At 40.9% G+C, this 25,089-nt stretch overlaps 2 protein-coding genes across 6 annotated transcripts in view; one reads left to right on the top strand and one right to left on the bottom strand.

The window, feature by feature from the left end:
• Window positions 1-729: 729 nt before the first annotated feature.
• Window positions 730-4,424, bottom strand: LOC131689205 (probable ATP-dependent RNA helicase DDX46). The gene is made up of 5 exons (XM_058974134.1): window positions 4,291-4,424; window positions 3,936-4,211; window positions 1,940-3,748; window positions 1,141-1,885; window positions 730-1,087 (listed from the first exon to the last, which is right to left on the bottom strand). Exons 1-5 carry the CDS (start codon window positions 4,311-4,313, stop codon window positions 845-847), a joined length of 3,096 nt encoding a protein of 1,031 aa, XP_058830117.1. The 5' UTR covers window positions 4,314-4,424; the 3' UTR covers window positions 730-844.
• Window positions 4,425-5,397: 973 nt separating this feature from the next.
• Window positions 5,398-25,089, top strand: part of LOC131690945 (pericentrin) — a 141,117-nt gene continuing 121,425 nt past the window's right edge. For 3 of the 5 annotated variants that reach the window (XM_058977035.1, XM_058977034.1, XM_058977033.1), the window contains exon 1: window positions 5,398-5,652. In XM_058977035.1, the coding sequence (XP_058833018.1) occupies window positions 5,578-5,652 (75 nt within the window). In that variant the 5' untranslated portion in view covers window positions 5,398-5,577. Of the gene's footprint in view, window positions 5,653-5,742; window positions 5,892-25,089 lie in introns of those variants that run through there. The other 2 variants (XM_058977037.1, XM_058977036.1) reach the window with 2 other exon arrangements.

The following is a 25,089-nucleotide window of genomic DNA, read 5'->3' as shown; positions in this document are numbered from 1 at the left end:
ACACAGAGCAAAATGTTGCTCCCAGAAACACTTGAGTCAATCTTCTATGTCGTTCTCAAAAACTATTTTAAATCATGTCGATTTTACATGAGCCAATTGAAGTTCATAGTTTACTTAAATTTTGTGTTATTGTCGTGAATGGAAAAAAGTGACTTTTAGGCATACAATTTTTGATGTAATGTCTAAGAAAACCTACAAAGTTTGAACTATGTTTTTATTCAATTTTTCGGGTTATAGCCAGTATCAAAACAGTCCAACACAATACGAATAACTGAAATTGGAAACCCATTTTATTATATTTCTTGACAAAAACATCGGGAAAGTTCTCGTGGACATTGTTGGGAGGGAGGTAGAGGTACATGAATTGTCCACGCAGGGGGAAGAAGGGGTCAAAAACGAAATGTTTTTAGTCCACGTGGTATATGAATGGTCCCTAATCAACAAAGGCTTATGCCGATTATAATGCAGAAACGCTAATGATGTGACCATCAATACGTCAGACAACCTCAATTGACCCTCTTTGAAACCAGTTTGGCCTTACCAAGCCCCAACGCGGATGGCGGCGTGAAAACTGTCGAATAGGTGTTGAGCTGTAAGCAACATCTGATGTATGTGATCCAAGACTGACTTGGATAGTTCCATCGAGCCTAGCTTGCATGCCTTACATAACTAGTTCTCCATTCACCCACCGGAAGTTATTGGCGATCTCGGATTAAAAGAAAAAATAAATGACAGGAAAAAAATTAAACGTCCTTCCTGTATTATGGTATTTCTAATAGTTTCGAAGATAGATTCAAAGTTTCAGCATTCTACTAAACGTTGAACCGACATATGCTCATATTAACTAGAGCACCTTGTACCGCGATTTGTTGATAACATGATGAGAAGAAGCTTGCAACTTCAATAGTTCTTCCTTTATGAGCCGTGTTATTTCGCGCTTGGCCTTTGTTACCGCCAATTCAGAACAACTTTCAATGGCCAAATACAGTTTACGTTCGCCTTCTGGTGGTGTTTTACCCGTCGGGACATAAGTACCACGAACCGTAAGACCTGCCTCGGAATATTCAGAAATTTGAGCAAGAGCTTCCTGAAAAGATAATTGTATGATTTTTGCCGTGCACTAAAAAAAACTAGACCTACTTTGGAAGTAACTTTCCACCGAGCCTGCTGAGGAAAGTCGTTAATTTCCAATTCTTCTTCGTACTTCCGAAAAACAGTCTCGTTCGATTCCACAGGTATTTCATCTTCGTCTTTTGGCTGGTAGTTAAGTTTATTATTGAGCTTTGCAGCCAGCTGTTCGGCCACTGTTTTCGCCGTAATAAGCTGTTGTGTACTTCCTCCTTTGAAAATAGCTTCTGCCACCTGTTGTGTGGCCCCCTTAGCTTCAAAGCCCAGATTTTTCTGAAGATTAATACGAGATGCAAGCCGTTTGGCTAGTTCTAATTTGTCTGAGTTGGGATTCGCTGGTACAGGAATCGTAACTGCTTGCGTTTGAATGACAGGAGCTTCCACCTCTTTCACAATTCGTTTAGTTGCAAACATACTTTCGATATGCTGATCTATATCTTGCTCGAGATCGTCGTCATCGTCAGAGTCTTGCAGCCCAAGAGCGGCTTTTTGAGCCTTTTTACGTTCGTTGACAGCGGCTGCCTCTTGCTCATCAAATTTAAAACCCTTTCCGCTGAAACCACCACCAGTGTGCACCTTCTTGCCTTCCGCTTCTTGGGTTGTTTTATACGTTTCCCACAAACTGCGGAGATCATCAGGCACAGTTCCACCAGACAACTCCAAAGCCCTAATGATATCTCCAGAGTAACGGCCCTGCTCATGGGTGAGGAAAGTCCATGCAAAACCTTTGTTTCCAGCTCGACCTGTTCGACCACATCTGCAAAAAATATAATGCGATTTGAACAGCAAAAATGATTGATGCAAATTATACCTATGAACGTAATCTTCATAGTGATTTGGACAGTCGTAGTTTACAACCAGTATTAGCTGTTTTACATCCAATCCCCGAGCAGCAACGGATGTAGCGATAAGTAACTTAACGCGACCTTGTTTGAAATCGATGATCGTTGAATCTCGATCGAACTGGTCGATGCCACCATGCAAACTCATACAAGGATAGGAAGCCTTCATTAGATCCTTCAGCAGAATGTCAGCATTTTCCTGCTTATCCACAAACACAATAATGCTTCCAAGTTCCTGGTACAACCCCAATAATTCTAACAGTTTAAAAAATTTTGCGTCGTCCTCCAAAACTACCACATGCTGTTCAACCTCTTTGCAGACCACCGATCGTCCTCCAACCTGAATTTCGATAGGTTTCATTAAAATACGTCTAGCAAGAGCTTCCATTTGCCTGGGAAAAGTGGCACTAAACATGACTGTTTGCCTATCTGGCCTAATATTGTCAATGATTCGCATAACTTGTGGTTCAAAACCCATATCAAACATACGGTCTGCTTCATCTAGCACTACATAGGTTACTCGACGCAGATTAGTAACGCGACCAGAATTAGCAGCTAGCATGTCAATCATCCGACCTGGAGTACATACAATAATTTCTGCCCCTCTTTTTAATTCTGCAATCTGTTCCGAAATACCTGTTCCACCGTAGACACAAACTGCACGCACGTTCAAAGATTTGGCAAACTTTCTAATATCTTTCCCGATTTGCATACAAAGCTCACGGGTCGGTGACATTATGATAGCCATCGGACCTTCCCCGTCTTCCAGCGGTGGCTGATCTAAAATATGCCTGAACATTGGAAGAATAAATGCCAACGTTTTGCCACTTCCAGTTTTGGCAATGCCGATTAGGTCTCGTCCGGACATTATTGCAGGAATTGCCTGACACTGAATAGGCGTCGGTTTTTCAAAACCCAACTTACGAAGAACATCAAATTCTTTCTTAGAAACACCACAATGAGCCCACGTTCTGATTGGTTTAGGACAGCCTTTTCCTTTGACACTAATGCCTTCTAACTCTGTTTTGTACGCGTCAACCTCCGTTTGTTTCATTTTTGCTATTTCCGGAACTTCAACGTAAAACGCCTTTCGGAACGGTAAATAATTAATTCCAGAATGGTCAATTTTTGCCAACTCCTTCTTCTGTTTGTTAGCCAAATTGGCTGCAGTATCCTTAATATCTTCCTGCTCTTCTTCGGACGAATATTCAAGTCCATCTTGATTCTGTTCAATCAATTCTCCTTTTTTCACGGTTTCTACGTTTTTCTTTGCTATCCCAGTAATAATAGTTACACCAGAATTTGAAGAAGCTTTGCCATCTGTTTGAGAAACCGCATTTGGAAGTTTATTGACTTTTCGCACTTCATCGTTTACTTCTTTCATGAAAGCATCCAAAGGATCAACATCATCCTCCCCATCGTTATCCTTTCCTGTCTTATCTTTTTCATCATCCTCGTCATCTTCTTCGTCATCTTCCAAGCTCCACTTTTTTGGTATATCGACAGTATTCGAAATTGGCGGCTTTCTTATCTCAATCTCTTTTCGTTTTCTCTCTGCACGCCAACGTTCAATTCTTTCCCTACGCCTAGTCATTTCCTGCTCTAATCTTCGTTGTTCCTCTTCCTTATCCATTGGAACTGATAAATCGAATGTATCCTCCTTATCTTTTGATTCTTCCTTCGGTGGCTTCTTTGCAACATCTTTATCAGCAAATCCTGGTGGTTTTTGGTCGAACTTAGATTGTCGAAAGCCGCTGCTACTGCTAACACTTTGCGCACTGGAACACAATAAGTTACCTTATGGACTTTTCGATTGATGTGCATCGGGATAGTTCTGTGCACTGGTTTTGAGCTTTCGGGCAGAAGTGCAAAAAAACTGGGAATGTTCCATTAACACCTCTGCCCAAAAGTGAAAAACCGCTGCATTAAATTAATTAAAATTTAAAAAACCAACGCAATACATACTATTTTGTGGCATGCTCTCTTAGCTTTTCCCTTTCCTTCTCTCGTTCTCGCTTTCTTTCTGCTTCCCGATTACGCTCCTTCTCTAGTTCTTTATCCCGTTCCCGGTCTCTCTGTTCCCGTTCGCGCTCGCGATCCCTATCACGATCCCGCCGAGCGAAGTCCTTGAAACGGAAAGAAGTTTTAGCACGATCTCGATCACGATCCCGGTCACGACTTCGAGAACGTCTCTTTTTCCTGTCTTGCTCGTGCGACCTGCTGCGGGATCGTCGTCGATTTCTTTTTTTGTGTAGATATTAATTGAAAAACAAACATACATATCAATGTATACAAAAAATAAATTTCGCACAAAACTTACCCATTTTCACCGGGCCTTGTCATGTTAGAGAAAACGATTATTACTGTAAAATTTGAGAACACGGTAGACGCGAGCCCCTATTATTGGCTTGAATAAAAACTCGTCCAAATGTCAATTGACGAAGGGCCCATATTATTGGCTCGAATCAAAACTCGTCGAAATGTCAATTGACGATAGGTTCATCCGGAGTGTTCATTTGGCTGGATGTTATTGGCTCGAATCAAAACTTGTCGAAAGTAAACAAAGTTCATTTCATATTGTCAACCTGGTGCCCAGGTGGGAAATCGTTAGAATTCAACGGGGTGCTGGAGCGTTGCCAGAAAATTTTTATTTCCAGATTAAATTTTACTAAACTTCCCAGTTAAGCTCAGCCGTAATGCTGGCTGGTTCTAATTCGTATTCCGGCTCCGGTAACACAACCGATTCTAGTTAGAATGTTTAAGGAGTACCATTTCGATGCGACTTAGCCGCATAACCGAGGCCTAGAAACCGAAGTGGCGCAAAGCCGCTGAGGATCCGCCGGGCGAGGTGACCACCAACCCGTCGTCGGAAGCAAGCGAACCTGTGATCCACTCGTTTGCCCGGCTTACTCAAACATAGGGGCTATCCCAAGTTTAACTCCAACTGAGCGGTAGCGAAATCGGACAGCATGCGCAAAAGGGTGGTGGACACAAAATAAAATTGGCAACGCTAGCAAAATGTAAGCACAAATGAACACTCTGGATGAACCTATCGTCAATTGACATTGAGTTCTACAAGATGACGACACGAATGAACTCATAGTGAATAAAGTTCATGTTTGACAATTCTCGGTGGTTTGTTTACCTTGTCAGTTGCGTGAGTGCGAGTGCAACGGGTGCTCATCTATTACATTCAACACACGTAACTTTCATGCAAACAAACCACCGAGAATTGTCAAACGAAGTTCATCCGGCTCTTTTTGTGGGGTTGCGTCGGTTGGTGTAAAACCTAATTTCGACGAGTTTTGATTCGAGCCAATAATATGGGCCCAAAGTATCTGGCATCTCTGGTCCTGATCCAATTGTCAAATAACATTTCGACGAGATTTGATTCGAGCCAATAACAGGAGCCCGCTTTCGGGACCAAAACAAATATAACTGCTATTTTTTTCTGGGACGCATATAATATATTGTTTCTTCAGCAGAGAAAGTGTTGGATTTGTCTTTTCTGAATAAATACGTATTTTTGCCATTTTTGCAAGTTATGATAAGGTACAAATAATAGTGCCAACTCTGAAAGATCAAGACACTAAAAATAACTACTAAAATGAATATAGGACGCTTGAAGTTGAAAGCCAAATCTAGTTCTATGAACAAGAACGGCAATTCTTCGCTTGCCGAGGTAAGTAAATGTCGATTGAATACGGTGACGTCACAAATGAACTGAATTCTTCATCACAATTATAATTTATTATACGACGGCCTGTTAGTTACATTTTATATCATGTCAAGGAAGAGAAACTGTTAGATTACAGAGGAAAATTAAATTTCAATTACGCCCTAATCTAGTCTGAGCCGATCAGTTTTTCCTAAGTGATTGCTTGAATGAGGCGAATGATGGCTTGCTTTTGACGTCCGGAGGTAGGATGTTCTTTTTCTTACTCATTCTGTGGTTCGGTACTAGGTATTTCATAGACCGTTGTATTTGCTTCCGCTGTAGTTGCTACCGGATATATTCCGGAAACTGCATGTTCCAAGCTTTGTACAGAAAGCATTATATCCGTTGGCGATAGTTATCCTGTAGGTGTCGTACCTTCTCATCTTGAACACAAATCGGATGAACGATTTGAAGCACCTGTGCAGCTGTTCCCTCGGTGCGACAGTAAGACCGGGTATACAATGTCACATTGAGGCGAATCGGTAGAGACAAGATCGATCCAAAACGGTGGAATGTTCGCAGTGTGTTGTAGGGGAACTGTGGGTAAGACAGACAGGTGGGGTAAGACGGACACATGGTAAACCTCAATTGTATTGTATGTGTACCCTATCATTATGGGTAACCATGAATTATGAAACACTTAGTAGGCCTTGTATACTATTAAACGTGTACAATTGAAGCAAATATTGATAATCAGTAGTGCAGTTTCTTACGGATGTAATTTTTAAGTCTCCGATTGTAAGGTTTATCGATAAAAAATCATTTTTTTTGCGAATTTTTTCCTTTGGATAGAGTAACTCTTAAGTGACATCTTCGTGGAAAATAACAGGTAAGTTGATTTATGCGTGAATAAATACAAACGTTTAAAAATATCTGTATTGGTGGGGCAAAACGGACGGTCTTGATTAATTCTGTTGATTCATCCCTATATGAATGCATCGCACGTAGAAACGAAATTCTAACAGTCAAACGTGGAGAGCCATCCAGTTAGCTGAAGTCTCACATGCAGTAGACTGCATGATGTACGTTAATGTAATCGAGGCTAAATACGGAATTCCTAGAATATGGAAAAGGTAGACGACTGTTGGTGATGTCTTTTTTTACTCGATGCAAAATGCAAATAATCGAATAATCTCCAAAATAATCGAAAAAATCAAGAGTCGAATTTAAGTTTTTGGTATAATAGAGCCAATCGATTAGTTGATATCAATTAATCGCCAACATAATACACGAAGGGTGTTTTAACGTTAAATATGAAAATCGCAGAACAAAAGATAAGCACTCTCCAAATTTCAAAATGTACCCAGCGACCTTTTTCTTTTGGTTGACAAACTAAGATTTCCTACCTCATCGATTATTGATCTTAAGGTGGCACAGAGAAGGCGCGAAATTCGCAAACGAAAAAAGCAGCCAATCTTCGATTATCTCGGTCGATTAATCGAATCAATTAATCAAGCTCTCGAAAATACTTGATTAACGGATAATCGATTATTTTTTCTTATTTTTATTATAGAGGTTTTAACCTTAAGGTCATTCACCTCTTCGGGTTAGAAAAATCTCTTATTTTCTAACCCTATGGGGTCGGGACTTGAACCCAGGTGCGCTGCGTACAAGGCTCGATTTACCAACTACGCTGCGCGCACCCCAATCGATTATTTGCAAAAATCAGACATCCGAGACCGGAAAAATTACAGTTCTCGCATATGTGTGCGCCTTGCGATACTCTGTAGTAGTGTGGGTATGTAAAATGGGCAGATTATTTATATGTCAACTCGTTCGGTGGCATAACTGAACTAAAAACTGCACTGGGTCTGCTATAATGCTAAACGAGGACCATAATACATACCCGCAAAAATTGTCACGTAAAAGGTACATCTTCCTACGAGCTGGATGATATAACCCTTTATAACGCCCAGAGTTCAGGACAAGTAATAAATGTTATATTAATGAAAACACGGTTCCTTCACTTAGTTTAGAATATATTTACATTTATTTTGTAATAAAAACTATTTTGAAAAGGTGGCAATATAGTTGCCACCGCCCGGCAAATACATTTCATGATACTCGATTTCTGAAGGAAATTATAGGGAGAAATCCATACTAAGCTTATGTCCGGTCGAATTGAAATTTGATTCAGAATTCTGAATGGAGTCATTATGGATTTCAGCTCAAATGCAATAACCGATTCCGAAAACGATTGAAAACGGTTGCTGCGTTTGGAGTGAAATCTACGCTGACTCCGTTCAGAATTTCGAACCGGTTCCGGATTGCACAGTGGTTCCATTCCTTAAGAGAGGCGGTCATAAATATATTTAATGCAAATTTTGATACAAAACTGCATTTCTATAGTAAATTTGGGTCGCAGAATTCAAATTTCGCAATAAAAAATCAGTCATATCAACCTAACAGTGTAATACGGCTTTTCTTATTACATTAAGATTCACATTTACTTTTTTTGTTGCTCCAAATTTTTTTTAGTATCGAATAGTACAAGTTGTGCTGCGCTGGTAAAAAAATGAATAGTTATTCATTGAAAGTTCTCTAAATTGTAGCTTCTGCACCTGAACGCAAATATTATGATATCGTCTTCGGTGAGCATAATATCTCGAATTTTAAATAAATCGTGTATTTTTTCGTTTAAAATGATGGTTTTCGTGAACAAACAATGTGTTTTCCTACAATAAAAATTATCCCATAATAAAAAAAACTCCGAGTACCAGCTATTTTAAAATGGAGAAATACTACTTGTACTTGAGAACGTAGTTGTAATACGAAGTGGAGTGAGACATTTGCCTCGTACATCGAATATTCCGTAGTGTATGTGTTTCAAAGAGTAGCGTCAAATAAATCGATATAACTCAAGTTCTAATGATTCGATCGATAAGAAATTTTGGGAAAATAACAAAGAAGCTATATACAACATCTTAGATTTTCTAGGCATTCTGGGCGCAGAGATGCGCAGGTGAAGCCTAGTTTAAGTGGAAGTGGAACGTCTGACGACCATTTTGAAAAGAAGTTCGAAAAGGATATCGAGGGACAAAGTTAGTTAAAGTTTTATTGAAAATTTTTAGGTTAGGTTAAAAATTGAATATTAAAAATTACAGATCGACAAAAACATTTTTCTGACGAGCGATCGATTATCGATATTATTTACATTATCGGTAAATAACGAGCCACCTCATGCATTCTTCTATATACTAAGAAAACAAATTCAGTATTGACGAAATTAATTATGGAACTATAAAATATACCTGCAGAACGATGTAATCGCAATATAAAAACACACCTTCGCCGAAATATTTTTTTTGTATTATTGGCCTATGGGAGGACCACTGCGGATTGGGTTTAACTGGGTGCTAGCTGCCATCATGCCAGTTTTTAAGTAATCAGAAGCCCATAAACTTGTTTCAAAATCGTTCAACACGGGTCCAATGATGACCGTCTGATGAACACTTATTTGGACGTCGTCCAACGTTAGTCCAACCAACAATATTGTTGAAGACTGTATGTAAAAATACTCATTTGTTTCAAAGTTATTGCAGATTTTTACATTTTTATACCAACTTCAACTACGTATAAGAAAGAAATGTGCAAACCAAAATGCACGAACAGGCACTTTTATAACTGTCTAAACTATGCACAATAAAGCTAAGAAGGTTTGGTGCATGGCACTCTAGAACCCTATGAATATGGTAAGCTTATGGCAATTTCGTTTTTGACAGTGCACTACACCGGTGTAGTCGGTGCTACACTCATTCAAACTTGGGTGTAATCAGTCTATCTCTTTCTTTGCACTACACCGGTGTAGCACCAAGAAAAAACGAAAACGCCATTACTGTATCATGTTTTTGCCTTTCTCAATAGAAAGGTATTGCAATTGCTCTGAAAACCGACTTTTTAACGGAGGCCCGGAGGGCCGAGTGACATATACCATTCGATTCAGTTCGTCGAGTTCGGCAAATGTCTGTGTGTGTATGTATGTGTGTATGTATGTGTGTGTGTGTGTGTATGTGACCAAAAATGTCACTCATTTTTCTCAGAGATGGCTGAACCGATTTTGACAAACTTAGTCTCAAATGAAAGGTGCAACGTTCCCATAGGCTGCTATTGAATTTCTAATGGATCCGACTTCCGGTTCCGGATTTACAGGGTGATAAGTACGAACACGCAGAAAATGTCGATTTTAATAAATTCTGCAATGAATGCATAAAGGTGAAAATTTTTCCAAAATATGACCACAACTGCTTCGATTTGTAGTATTAGGTCAATAACATCCATTCAAAGTCTATTTGGCCACATTGGCCACCATCCTCGGTTCCGGAAGCCCCGGCGGAAGTATCTAAATTCAGAATAACAGTCACATCGGTTTCTCGGAGATGGCTAGACCGATTCGACTAAACTTGGCCTCAAATGAAAGGTATTGCGTCCCCGTAAATGGCTATTTAATTTCATCCCGATACGACTTCCGGTTCCGGAGTTACAGGTTGTGGCGTGCGATCACATAGCAAATTGTGATTCAAACCGATACTCCGATGAAAGCAAAAAAGGTAAAAATTTCGCTAAAATGTCTCTCAAACAACTTAAATTTGCTGTTCTAGGTCACCGACGGCCAACCAAACTTTCGTTGACTACATTGACCACCATAAACGGTTCCGGAAGTGCCCGGGAAAAGCGGCCATCTTTCAAAATTTACGAACTCACATCAGTTTCCCGGAAATGGTTGGGCCGATTTTCACAAACTTAGTCCCAAATGATAGCTATAATATCCCCATAGATGTCTATAAAATTTCGTACGGATCGCTTATATGGTTCCGGAAATATAGACTAAACCGTCCGGTCACATATGAAATTCCCATATAAGCCGGAACTCATTTTTTTTTTCAAAGGGGGGACCTCATGAAATTTCAGAAATCGAATTCGTATTTTTGATGTCAAACATCTTTAAAATGCATGAAACGTCGAGATTTTATGTCATCTCGAAAAATTTTTTTTTATAAAAATCGACTTTTTGGGACTTTGCCGATTTTGCACCTTTTTGCCTTTCTCAATAGAAAGGTATTGCAATTGCTCTGAAAACCGACTTTTTAACGGAGGCCCGGAGGGCCGAGTGACATATACCATTCAATTCAGTTCGTTGAGTTCGGCAAATGTCTGTGTGTGTGTGTGTATGTATGTGTGTATGTATGTATGTGTGTGTATGTGACCAAAAATGTCACTCATTTTTCTCAGAGATGGCTGAACCGATTTTGACAAACTTAGTCTCAAATGAAAGGTGCAACGTTCCCATAGGCTGCTATTGAATTTCTAATGGATCCGACTTCCGGTTCCGGATTTACAGGGTGATAAGTACGAACACGCAGAAAATGTCGATTTTAATAAATTCTGCAATGAATGTATAAAGGTGAAAATTTTTCCAAAATACGACCACAACTGCTTCGATTTGTAGTATTAGGTCACTAACATCCATTCAAAGTCTATTTGGCCACATTGGCCACCATCCTCGGTTCCGGAAGCCCCGGCGGAAGTATCTAAATTCAGAATAACAGTCACATCGGTTTCTCGGAGATGGCTAGACCGATTCGACTAAACTTGGCCTCAAATGAAAGGTATTGCGTCCCCGTAAATGGCTATTTAATTTCATCCCGATACGACTTCCGGTTCCGGAGTTACAGGTTGTGGCGTGCGATCACATAGCAAATTGTGATTCAAACCGATACTCCGATGAAAGCAAAAAAGGTAAAAATTTCGCTAAAATGTCTCTCAAACAACTTAAATTTGCAGTTCTAGGTCACCGACGGCCAACCAAACTTTCGTTGACTACATTGACCACCATAAACGGTTCCGGAAGTGCCCGGGAAAAGCGGCCATCTTTCAAAATTTACGAACTCACATCAGTTTCCCGGAAATGGTTGGGCCGATTTTCACAAACTTAGTCCCAAATGATAGCTATAATATCCCCATAGATGTCTATAAAATTTCGTACGGATCGCTTATATGGTTCCGGAAATATAGACTAAACCGTCCGGTCACAAATGAAATTCCCATATAAGCCGGAACTCAATTTTTTTTTTCAAAGGGGGGACCTCATGAAATTTCAGAAATCGAATTCGTATTTTTGATGCCAAACATCTTTAAAATGCATGAAACGTCGAGATTTTTTGTTATCTCGAAAAATTTTTTTTATAAAAATCGACTTTTTGGGACTTTGCCGATTTTGCACCTTTTTTTAGTTCAATATTACCGTGGCTGTTTTTTCTTTTTCAAAATTTTAGAACTCGAATAATGATTTATTTTCCTGTATATAGTTGTCATGTGATGTATAGTAATAAAATGTAATATATGCATTTAAAAGCTTTTAATGAATATAAACAACGCACACATTCTCGTGATTCATGATTGAGAAAGGCACAATTGCACCGCTAGGTGGATTAAAATAGGTTTTCTTTTTCGATACAAAAATCAGCAAACAATTTTTTTTTCGATTTTTTCCGAAAAATTTTGTAATTAATTGTATGACATTCTTTTGTAAGCATCAAATTCATTATGACATGTCTATTTGAGTATATATTAGTTTGGGATCTCCAATGACATTAAAAACTTCACATTTTTGTTCCCACGTTTATAAAATGTGAAATATTCAGGTATAAGTGAAAATAATACCTGTAATTCAATATCAAACCAAGAATTTCAAAAATTGGGGCAAAAAAATTAAAAAAAATTCTGATTTTTAATGGAAAAGGTCAAAAAACATGACAAAGTAAGCTTACCCTATTTATAGGGTTTTAGAGTGCCACGCACTAAACCTTCTTAGCTTTATTGTGCATAGTTTAGATAGTGAAAAAAGTGCCTGTTCGTGCATTTTGGTTTGCACCTTTCTTTCTTATACGTAGTTGAAGTTGGCATAAAAATGTAAAAATCTTCAATAACTTTGAAACAAATGAGTATTTTTACATACAGTCTTCAACAATATTGTGTAGTTTTGATATCTACACATTTGTTTTGAACATAGTCACAACGCAAAAAGTTATATTAAAAAAAAACTAGGGGGTTGCCATAGAAAACGCCCTCTAAATCGATAACCTTTAGTCCTACAAGCTCAAGTTTTTCAACAAAATTCTTCACTATGAGCATTTCTAAAACATTGTCGAAGACACCAACTTTCTACCTCATCAGTATAAAAAGTTACTTTTTTAGTTCGATCATAGTAAGCCATGCCTAATTTCAATTGTTCTCAGATTGTGGGGAATATTCATACGACCAATTTATCCAAAGCCACCCTGTGAATATATTCGATGGTTTGGCCTCTAGTGAATTAAGTTCACGTTTTTGGCGTTTCCGACCACTGTGCGGTGGTCTCATTTTTCAACTTATCGTCAGAATCACGGGATGATTTCCTGCCAATTAAATAATAAGCAGTAAACCACCTTCATTTTTCTTTGAATTTCTTATCCAGGGTAATATTGTAGGGTAAAGTTAAAATTACTTTGTTTTCCTGTTTCTTTTGCGGCTAAGAAAATTATGAATTTCCATAAGAGTCTGCCGGGCAGGTATATAGCACGTAAGTAGACGGTAAAATCGCTACTGACATCTTCGCATATATTATATATTCCCTGATTATACATCATATAAACATGATTTAATGTTCCACAATATTCCGCCACGTCACTCGGTCAGTTTCTGCTTGTCTCCAACCTCTCAGGTGCCCGATACTCGCCAGGTTCTGCTCCGCTTGGTCCAGCCACCTGGAACGCTGCGCTCCTCTCCATCTTGTACATGTCGGGTTGGATGTGAAAACCAACTTGGTGGGGTTGTTGTCCGGCATCCTCACAACATGCCCCGCCCACCGTACCCTTCCAGCTTGAGCTTCTTTCCGGATACTTGGCTCACCATAGAGTCGCGCAAGTTCGTGGTTCATCCTTCTCCACCACACGCCATTCCCCTGTACACCACCGAAGATCGTTCTCAGCACCCTTCTTTCGAATACTTCGAGTGCTTGCAGATCCTCCTCGAGCATTGTCCACGTTTCGTGCCAGTAGAGAACCACCGGTCTAATCAGTGTGTTTTACATGGCGCATTTCGTGCGGTGGTGAAGCTTCCTGGATCTCAATGTTTTGTGGAGCCCATAGTAAGCACGACTTCCAGAGATAATACGCCTTCTGATCTCCCGGCTGGTGTTATTGTCCGCAGTCACCAATGAGCCTAGATAGATGAACTCGTCAACCACCTCGAACTCGTCGCCGTCGATCGTAACACTACTGCCCAAACGTTATCTATCGCGATCGGTTCCGCCAGCCAGCACGTTCTTCGTCTTAGACACATTTATCTTCAGTCCTACTCGTGCTGCTTCGCGCTTCAGTCGGGTATACAGATCTACTACCGCCTCCTTGTTTCTACCGATTATGTCCACGTCGTCAGCGAAGCACACGAACTGTCCGGACCTCGTGAAAATCGTGCCCCGCATGTTGAACCCCGCTCTTCGCATTACACCTTCCAGCGCTATATTGAACAGCAGGCAGGACAACCCATCGCCTTGTCTTAGTCTCCTGCGTGTTTCAAACGGACCCGAGAGGCCGCCCGAAATTTTGACACAACACCTTACACCATCCATCGTAGCCTTAATCAATCTTGTCAGCTTCCCAGGGAAGCCGTTCTCGTCCATCATTTTCCATAGCTCTACACGGTCCACCGTGTCATATGCGGCTTTAAAATCGATGAACAGGTGATGTGTCGGGACCTGGTATTTACGGCATTTTTGAAAGAAATGCTGTATAGTAAAGATTTGGTCGTTTGTTGATCTGCCGTTGATGAAACCGGCCTGATAACGCCCGACAAATCCATTTACCAGCGGTGATAGGCGCCGGAACAGAATCTTTGTAAGCGGCATTTGTCACTGTGATCGCACTGTAGTTTTCCCAGTCCAATTTGTTGCCTTTCTTGTATATCTTGATGACCCCTTCCTTCCACTCCTCCGGTAGCTGTTCTCTGTCCCAGATTCTTTCGATTATTCGGTGCATGCTTTCCGTCAGTTTCTCCGGACCCACCTTGAAGAGTTCCGCTCCTAGACCATCCTTACCAGCTGCGTTGGTGTTCTTGATCTGTGGGCACCGGTACATCCCCGTCGGCTGCGACACTGACATAATCGTCCTCCTCGAACGCCCGATTGTCCGCCTGCGCACCATTCAGATGTTTATTGTGGTCCTGCCTCCACCTTTCGACCACCTCCCGTTCGTCCATCAAGATGTCACCTTCCTTGTCTCTACACATTTCAAACCGTTGCGAGAGTCATTAAGCTCCTTGAAGAACGCCCGCGTTTCCTGAGAACGATACAGGTGCTCCATCTCCTCTCTCTCAGACTCTTCCAGGCGGCGCTTTTTGTCCTGCAAAAGACGAGTCTGCTGTTTTTGCTTCCGTCGATAAGACTCCACGTTCTGACGAGTGGCTTGAAGCAACATCGCTGTGCGTGCTGCATTCTTCTCGTCCAATATTTCTTGGCACTCACCATCGAACCAATCGTTCCGTCGACTCCTCTGTACGTATCACAGGACGCTCTCCGCAGTGCTCCTTATGGCTGCTTTAGTCCTGGTCCAGCAGTCCTCAAGGGAAGCATCGATGAGCTCCTCCTCCGGTGGCAGCGCTGCTTCAAGATGCTGCGCGTACGTTTTCGCGACGTACGTCAGTCGGTCCAGGTTATACCGCGGCGGGCGCCGGTATCTTATACTGTTCACTACGAATAGTTTTGGACGCAGTTTAACCATCACCAGATAGTGGTCCGAGTCGATGTTAGCGCCCCGATAGGTCCTTACGTCGATAATGTCCGAGAAGTTCCGTCCATCAATCAGAACATGATCAATTTGCGTCTCTGTTTGTTGCGGTGATCTCCAGGTGTATCGGTGCAGGAGGCGGTGCTGGAAGAAAGTGCTCCTTATGGCCATGTTCTTGGAGGTGGCGAAATCGATTAGTCTTAGGCCGTTCTCGTTAGTCTGCTGGTGGGCGCTGAACCTTCCAATTACCGGTCTGTATTTCACTTCCTGGCCAACCTGAGCACTAAGGTCGCCGATGACGATCTTGACATCATGTCTTGGGTAGCGACAGAATGTGCAGGTTGAGAATCAAAGGCCGGTTCTTCAACATCAGCATAATTAACGTGCATAGTGCGACAAGGACGAATTCTACGCGCAGCTGGAGCGTGGAGCGCGTAGAATTCGTCCTTGTTGCACTATGCACGTTAATTATGCTGACGTTGAAGAACAGGCCTTTGATTCTCAACCTGCACATTCTGTCGCTGACCGGCCACCATCCGATCACACGCTTTTACATCTCCCCCACCACCATAAAAGCTGTTCCCAGCTCGTATGTATTGCCGCAGCTCTGGTAGATGGTGTGGTTCCCGCGAAAGATCCGCACCGTAGATCCCTTCCAATACACCTCCTGCAGCGCCACAATGTCGAACTTGCGGTCTTTCACTATATCGGCAAGTATGCGAGTGCCGATATCTAAGCGACCTGCAGTTCCATGTCCCAAGTTTTCAGTCTCTTGTCCGTTTCCATTGCGTACGTCTGTGCCAATTTTGTCCATCCGAAATTTCTTGTTGAACTTCCTGAGCAAGCTATTTTTATGGGCGGCTAGCTAGGCCTGCGCCAACCTTGCAGTTACGCTGAAGGATCACGGGAGGAGAGAGATTTGGGCTAAGCGCTTATTTAAAGGCGGCGCTGGCTCGCCTTGTCAGGGCAGCTTTAGGGCATGTGGTATTTAGGCCTAGAACGTGTAGGGTCCACAACCTCGTCCTTCCACACCCGCAGTCAGCCCCCGCTACTGGTTCGGGTCGCGAATCACAACTAGTTGCTATCGCGACTAAGCATTATCCACCATCTATAACCCGCCCGGTTGCTTGCAGCTCAGCTTCTCACATAGCGTTCCTCCACCACCACGGGGCCCGACATCTTCGCATGTAAACATAACTGGGGGGGGGGGGGGGTATTAAGGGTTTCAGCGTAAAAAAACACATTTTATTCGAATTTCTTAGAACTTTGCGTGAAGCGAATTGATAAAAACTTGTGTATATTATAGTATGTATATCATTTCAATAACATTCTGTAATTTTTTAACATAAAATATGTATGCTAAGTTTGAAAGAAATCGGTTATGTAGTTTTTGAATGGCAGGTAACACCGCAAATCATGTTTTGCCTTTCTCAATAGAAAGGTATTGCAATTGCTCTAAAAACCGACTTTTTAACGGAGGCCCGGAGGGCCGAGTGACATATACCATTCGATTCAGTTCGTCGGGTTCGGCAAATGTCTGTGTGTGTATGTATGTATGTGTGTGTATGTGACCAAAAATGTCACTCATTTTTCTCAGAGATGGCTGAACCGATTTTGACAAACTTAGTCTCAAATGAAAGTCTCTCAAACAACTTAAATTTGCTGTTCTAGGTCACCGACGGCCAACCAAACTTTCGTTGACTACATTGACCACCATAGACGGTTCCGGAAGTGCCCGGGAAAAGCGGCCATCTTTCAAAATTTACGAACTTACATCAGTGTCCCGGAAATGGCTGGGCCGATTTTCACAAACTTAGTCCCAAATGATAGCTATAATATCCCCATAGATGTCTATAAAATTTCGTACGGATCGCTTATACGTTTCCGGAAATATAGACTAAACCGTCCGGTCACATATGAAATTCCCATATAAGCCGGAACTCAATTTTTTTTTCAAAGGGGGGACCTCATGAAATTTCAGAAATCGAATTCGTATTTTTGATGCCAAACATCTTTAAAATGCATGAAACGTCGAGATTTTATGTTATCTCGAAAATATTTTTTTTATGAAAATCGACTTTTTGGGACTGCCGATTTCGCACCTTTTTGCCTTTCTCAATAGAAAGGTATTGCAATTGCTCTGAAATCCGACTTTTTAACGGAGGCCCGGAGGGCCGAGTGACATATACCATTCGATTCAGTTCGTCGAGTTCGGCAAATGTCTGTGTGTGTATGTTTGTGTGTATGTATGTATGTGTGTGTGTATGTGTGTGTGTATGTGACCAAAAATGTCACTCATTTTTCTCAGAGATGGCTGAACCGATTTTGACAAACTTAGTTTCAAATGAAAGGTGCAACGTTTTCATAGGCTGCTATTGAATTTCTAATGGATCCGACTTCCGGTTCCGGAATTACAGGGTGATGAGTACGAACACGCAGAAAATGTCGATTTTAATAAATTCTGCAATGAATGTATAAAGGTGAAAATTTTTCCAAAATATGACCACAACTGCTTCGATTTGTAATATTAGGTCACTAACATCCATTCAAAGTCTATTTGGCCACATTGGCCACCATCATCGGTTCCGGAAGCCCCGGCGGAAGTATCTAAATTCAGAATAACAGTTACATCGGTTTCTCGGAGATGGCTAGACAGATTCGACTAAACTTGACCTCAAATGAAAGGTATTGCATCCCCGTAAATGGCTATTTAATTTCATCCCGATCCGACTTCCGGTTCCGGAGTTACAGGTTGTGGCGTGCGATCACATAGCAAATTGTGATTCAAACCGATACTCCGATGAAAGCAAAAAAGGTAAAAATTTCGCTAAAATGTCTCTCAAATAACTTAAATTTGCTGTTCTAGGTCACCGACGGCCAACCAAACTTTCGTTGACTACATTGACCACCATAGACGGTTCCGGAAGTGCCCGGGAAAAGCGGCCATCTTTCAAAATTTACGAACTCACATCAGTTTCCCGGAAATGGTTGGGCCGATTTTCACAAACTTAGTCCCAAATGATAGCTATAATATCCTCATAGATGCCTATAAAATTTCGTACGGATCGCTTATATGGTTCCGGAAATATAGACTAAACCGTCCGGTCACATATGAAATTCCCATATAAGCCGGAACTGAAATTTTTTTTCAAAGGAGGGACACCTCATGAAATTTCAGAAACCGAATTCGTATTTTTGATGCCAAACATCTTTAAAATGCATGAAACGTCGAGATTTTATGTTATCCCGAAATTTTTTTTTTTTATAAAAACCGACTTTTTGGGACTGCCGATTTCGCACCTTTTTGCCTTTCTCATATAAAGAAAGGCTATGCAATCATTGTAAAAATCGACTTTTTAACCAAGACCCAGAGGGCCGAGTGTCATACACCATTCGATTCAGTTCGTCGAGATCGGCAAATGTCTGTGTGTGTGTATGTGTGTGTGTCATTTAAACTCACACGATTTTCTCAGAGATGGCTGAACCGATTTTCGCAAACTCAGTTTCATCTGAAAGGTATAACGCTCCCATAAGCTGCTATTGAATTTTTAGTTGATCCGACTTCCGGTTCCGGAGTTACGGGTTGAAGAGTGCGGCCACACAGCAAATTCCCATATAAACTGGTACCACCATGATGTTCAAATGATGTAAAACATATTAAAATTGATGTAACATTACTCTAGTTTGCGGGTCTGGATCACTAATGATCAATCAAAGCAGATTTGACCACATTGGCCACCTATGACGGTTCATGACGCCCCCGGGGAACCCGCCAAGTTCCTAAACTAATATCACACCCATTCCACAACGAATTCTCTACCGATTTTTACAAACTTGATTTCAAATGAAAGATACAGTAATACCATTGACTGCTGCTGAATTTCATTCGGTTCTGACTCTTGCTTCCGGAGTTACAGGGGTGTTGGTAAGGATACACTGGAATTTTCCATATAAATAGGTACAATCGTAATACCTCAGAGGCTAAAAACTATTGAAATGGTCACCAAATTACTTCTAATCGCAGATCTAGATCACTGATTGCCAATCAAACATTCTTTGAATATATTGTCCACTATCGACGATTCCGGAAGTCCGGAATTTCGGGCATATTTTACAATGAAAGTCACATCGGTTCATCGGTGATGACTGAACCGATTTTCTCAAACCAAGTCTCAAATGGAAGGCAAAATATGCAGTTGAGTATTGCGTCGCCGCCCCTTCCCCCCCCCCCCCCTCCGCCTTGCCCTTACACCTCCCTCCTTCATCACTCCCCTCCTCTTGGACCACCCTCACGCCCGCATTTCCTTCATCCACCCCGTATACCGAAATAAGATGAAGGATTTTTGACGCATCCTCCACTCCCACTCTACTAACCCCCCATTCCCTACATGTTCAAACCCATTCCACCACCCTTTCCAAATTATAATCACATCCGGATTACGAGTTGAAGAGTATGGTTTCAAAACAAAATTTGTTGATTTGTCCACATCGGTTTCTCGGAATTTTCTGAACCGATTTTGACAAACTTAATTTTAAATGAAAGGTCCATCAGCTGCTGTTGAATTTTGTGTGGATCCGAGTTCTGGTTCCTGAATTACAGGGTGATACGTACGATCACGCAGCAAATCCCGATTCTAACGAATTTTGCGATGAATGTAAAAAGGTGAAATTTTTTTTCCAAAATGTACACAACTGTTGAATTTGTAGATCTAGGTCCCCAACAGTCATTCAAAGGCTCTTTGGTCACACTGGCCACCATCGACGGATCCTGAAGTATCCAAATTCAGAATAACGGTTATATTGGTTTCTCGAAAATGGCTAGACCGATTTGATCAACTTAGTCTCAAATGAAAGGTGTCGCGTCCCCGAAAACTGATATTAAATTCCATCTCCATCCGACTTCCGGCTCCGGAGTTACGGGTTGTGGAGTGCGATCACATAGAAAACTCCGATTCAAACCGATACCGCGATGAATACAAAAAGGTGCTCTCATATATGTACTTGCCAAGTGTAATAAGAATGAAAGAGATTTCCATAATGTTATATTGTACGAACCAGCTATTATATCATAGTTTGGATAAATGAGAAAGGCACAATTGCACCTCTATGTGGATTAAAACAGGTTTTTTCCAGAGACGTTCTACAAAAAACTTCGTCACCGAGTCGTTTGTCGATATTTTTGCATAGAAAAATTATAGCATGTTATTGAAATGATATACATACATACTATAACATACACAAGTTTTGGCCAATTTGCTTCACGCAAGGTTTTAAAAATAATCGCAAAAAAAGTTTTTTTTACGCTGAAAGCGTGGTGCGTCATAAGGTCCGGGATATTATGACGCTCAAGGGTGCGTCATAACATCCGAAATAAACAAAGCGTCAAAAGATCCGAAACCGTTGTTGCGTCACAGCGTCCGAAAGAGGTGCTGCGTCATAACGTCCGGGACATTATGACGTACACTGATATTGGGATATTAGGATGCAGACGTATTGCGTCATAAAATCCGAGATAATATGACGCACTCATAGTTTCGGATGATATGACGCATGTCACAACGTCCCGGGTCATAAGGACCCAAAAGGGGGTGCGTCATAACGTCTGGGACATTGTTGTGCACAAGAGGTGCGTCATAGAATCCGAAAATAAGTGTGCTTCATAAAGTCCGAGACCTTATGACGTACTTGTTGTGCGCCATAATGTTCCGGACGTTATGAAGCACTGTCGTTCGGATTTTATGTCGTAATGGACATGGTGGATACTGTGACGCACTCATAGTGTCGGATATTATGACGCACAGGGGCTGCGTCATAATGTCCCAGGTCATAACGTCCCAAAACAGTGAGCGTCTTAACGTCCGGGACATTATGACGTACGAGAGTGTGTCATAATATCCGAAAGCAAGAATGCGTCATAATATCCGAAGTTATTCTTGTGTCATAACGTCCGATAATAGTCCTGTGTGATAATGTCCGGGATCTTATGACGCACACTGATATTGGGATGTTATGACGCAGAGGAATTGCGTCATAAAATCCGGGATAATATGACGCACTCATCGTTTAGGATATTTTAATGCACAGGTACTGCGTCGTAACGTCATACAGCATTGGGACATTACGTGGAAGTCATACAGCATTGGGACATTATGACGCAGTTCTTAGGCGCCATAGTATCTGAAGCTATAAGTACGTCACAGTGTCAACGAAATCAACAAAAGACATAAGATCCGAAAATGAACGTGCGTCATAACATCCGGGACATTGTGATGAACAAGGTGTGCGTAATAAGATCTGAAAAGAAATATGCGTTATAAAGTCCGGCAACGTATGACGCACACCCGTTTCCGGATATTATGACGCGTCCTTCTTTGGGACCTTATGACTTGGGACACTATGACGTAGTACCCGTGCGTCAAAATATCCGAAACAATGAGTGCGTCATATTATCCCGGACTTTATGACGCAATTATTCTGCGTCAAACATTCTAGTATCAGTGCGCGTCAGATCATCCCGGACATTATGACGCAGAACTACTTTCGGACGTAGTGAAACTAGAATAATTGCAGACATTATGACGCACATTTCTTTTCGGACTTTATGACGTACCCTCGTGCGATGGTATGACCTGGCACATTATGACGCAGTTCTTATGCGTCACAATATCCAAACCACGTATATGGCACCCCTATCCCATTTGTATTGAACTGACATAAGACAACATCTCAGCGAACACACAAATTATGGCCCCACTGACAGTTCAAATTGTTCTGCTTGTTTTGCTCGAAGCTCGATTTTCACTTGCCAGATACCGTACGGCATGACTCAATTTTTAGACATTTGTTAAAAAGCGAAAATATTGGATAGCTAATTGAAACAAAAGTGTTGTTTTCGACATGTCGGTGAATAACAAAAACTTTACACCATGGTGCACCAACAAATTAAACGAAATCGACTACCGTAAACCGGGGTGACATTGATCACTTTTCGAAGTAATCATTCCATATTTTTAGATGCAACACATTTATTTCAAGCTTAATATTTTTAAACCATGTACTGATGTATGGAGAACAAGATTGGATGGTTTTACCTAAAATTGTCCGCTTACAGCCATTTTCTCAAAAATGATTTTTAGTTGAAGTCCGTTTTCGTGTTATGGGGTGACTTTGATAACCTGCATGTTCACTAGGGTGGGACAAAAATTAGATTCCAGCTCCGAGCAACTTTTTAGGTGCCATTTGGGTCCTAGAACAACTGTGCAAATTAATAGCTCGATCCCTGAAACTATATTTTTGCGCCCATTGTTTAAAGTTTACATGGGATTTTGCATGGAAAAATTAACTTTCACAAAATAATTCTTTCAGGAGCAGCCCATTGCTTCCTAAAAATAAATCGTTATGTGGCTTTTATAGGAAATTTAATAACGAAACAAAGTCTCAAAAACCACGAAGCGATCTGACGCTTGAGAAAAAAGTTATTAAGCAGAAACCGATTGATGCTCTGACGATTGTTAAAATATTCATTTTTTCTTGCACCACTGCTTTTGGTTGTCCATTTATACGCGATTTGGTTTTAATTTTCTCTTAATGTGTCTAAATCATTTATCTATGCTGTTTGAACACTGCAAGAGATTTGAGGAATAAATTGAGGCTTCTTTTGTACATAATAAAAGAATGTTAAAAAAAATTGTATATAATTCGACCATCAGCAGCAGTGATGCTATGAAAAGTGAAATTTTCATCAATCTTCAGGACATCAATCGGTTTTTATTTAATAACTTTTTCCACAAGCATCAGATCATTTCACGGTCTTCTAGACTTTATTTCCTTGACAAATTTCCTATAAAAATCGGACATCTATTTATTTTTAGGAGGTAAAGGGTGACTCTTGGAAGAATTATTTTGCAAAAGACGATTTCCCCATATAAAATCCCATGTAAACTTTAAACCGTGGGCGCAAAAATATAGTTTCACCGATCGAGCTAAAAATTTGCAGAGTTGTTCTGGGAGCTAAATGGGACCCAAAAAGTAAGTCGGAACAAAATTTTATTTTTTTCATATAACCATGTCCCACTCTAATGTTCACCCACATTAAGTTAATGATGTCAATGTTTTTCCTTCAAACGTTTGTTTAAACTAACTCTGGAAAGATACTCATTGTTAAATAGATATTAATTGGTATTATACAAAGTATTTCAATGTACTGTAAAATTCGAGTAACCAAAATTCGTATGATTTGTGTCCAACTAGAATAAAAGTTTCAGGATCTGCTAAAATTGTTTTGTTTCGGTATTTTATCGATGTAAAAAAAGCTTCATCCATTTTAACAAGTTGGAATATTGAACAATAAAAGATGTGTGGGTAATGTCAGAGACATAACCGGAGTGAAGTGGAATACACTTTAGACCGGTAAATTCTGCTCTGGAATAAGCAATTTCTATGCGATTTTGTCGACTTTGGCACATTCATAGTTTATTTGGAGTATTTTTGGAATTATCAAGTTGACAATTTGCAACATTCTTTGAAAATATTGTTGAACTTTTATGAATGAAGGCACGCAAACGAGCGCTTGACCGTCGTCCTACTACCAGCATCAGAGAAGTAGCAGATTAGCATTTTTCGCTACATGGCCTGTACCAAACAAACAGCTCGTAAGCGAGGGATTGCGCTTCCTATTATCATTCTCAGGGATAGACCGTTCCAACATCAAATTATGGTCTTGTCAAATTTTGGTCTTGTCAAACTGCAAATGACGTGAAAACCCAAGATGATACCAGATAAGGTATAGGCATACGTAAAGCGAGAGTTTTGGTTTTACGATTGGCAAGATCGACATTGCGTAAATACTGATTTACTTCCCAAAAAAGAGGTTAATAAAAACGAAATTAATTAAAACATTGTTTTGAATATAGAAACTAGTGTTTTCAGCCTCTCAAAGCGTTGGCTACCAAAAATATTATTGTACACACATGTATACACCTTATGTAGATTATCTTGAATCTGTTTTGCGTTTGTCAAATCTGTCACTCTTCTTATTCTTATCCAGACACGCTCTTTTTCCCTTTGGGGCAGACCTTCGCTCGTAAGTCCACCGGAGGAAAGGCTCCCCGCAAGCAGTTGGCAACAGCCCCCTGGCAACCCTATACCATCATATGGAGTTTGACAGCGACCGACATATATGGGGCGTTATAGCTATAAAACCCCAAACAAAGAATTATGTTCGGCACATCATTCGACGTCTATCTCTCGTGCAGTCCGGACGTGTTTTAAAATCGTTACAAGTGTATTTGTTAGTTTCGTTGTGTTGCGTCATTCGCAATCCGTTAACCAGTCCCGCGCGATGGGCAAAGCGCGCTCCAGATCCAGGGAGGATTTAGACGCTGCCAAAAGGCAGAAGCAGAACGAGCTGGATGTAGCTGGCAATCGGCTGCTCGGTAAAAACAAGTACGCCAGTCTGCCGGTCGACGATGCAGGGGAAAACATAGAAAAGAAGAAGAAAATGCCGCCATTTTACCTAAAGGGGTTTCCGCCAACATTAAGGACAGATCTGAACACGCTTATCGGTCATGGACTTAAAGCAACTATCCGTCTTTGCACCGACGGATATAAGATCACCGTTCCCTCGTTGAATCACTACAAC

Source organism: Topomyia yanbarensis, chromosome 3 (assembly GCF_030247195.1).
Source record: "Topomyia yanbarensis strain Yona2022 chromosome 3, ASM3024719v1, whole genome shotgun sequence".
Taxonomy (NCBI): domain Eukaryota; kingdom Metazoa; phylum Arthropoda; class Insecta; order Diptera; family Culicidae; genus Topomyia; species Topomyia yanbarensis.
This window is presented reverse-complemented; position numbering and strand designations above follow the sequence as displayed.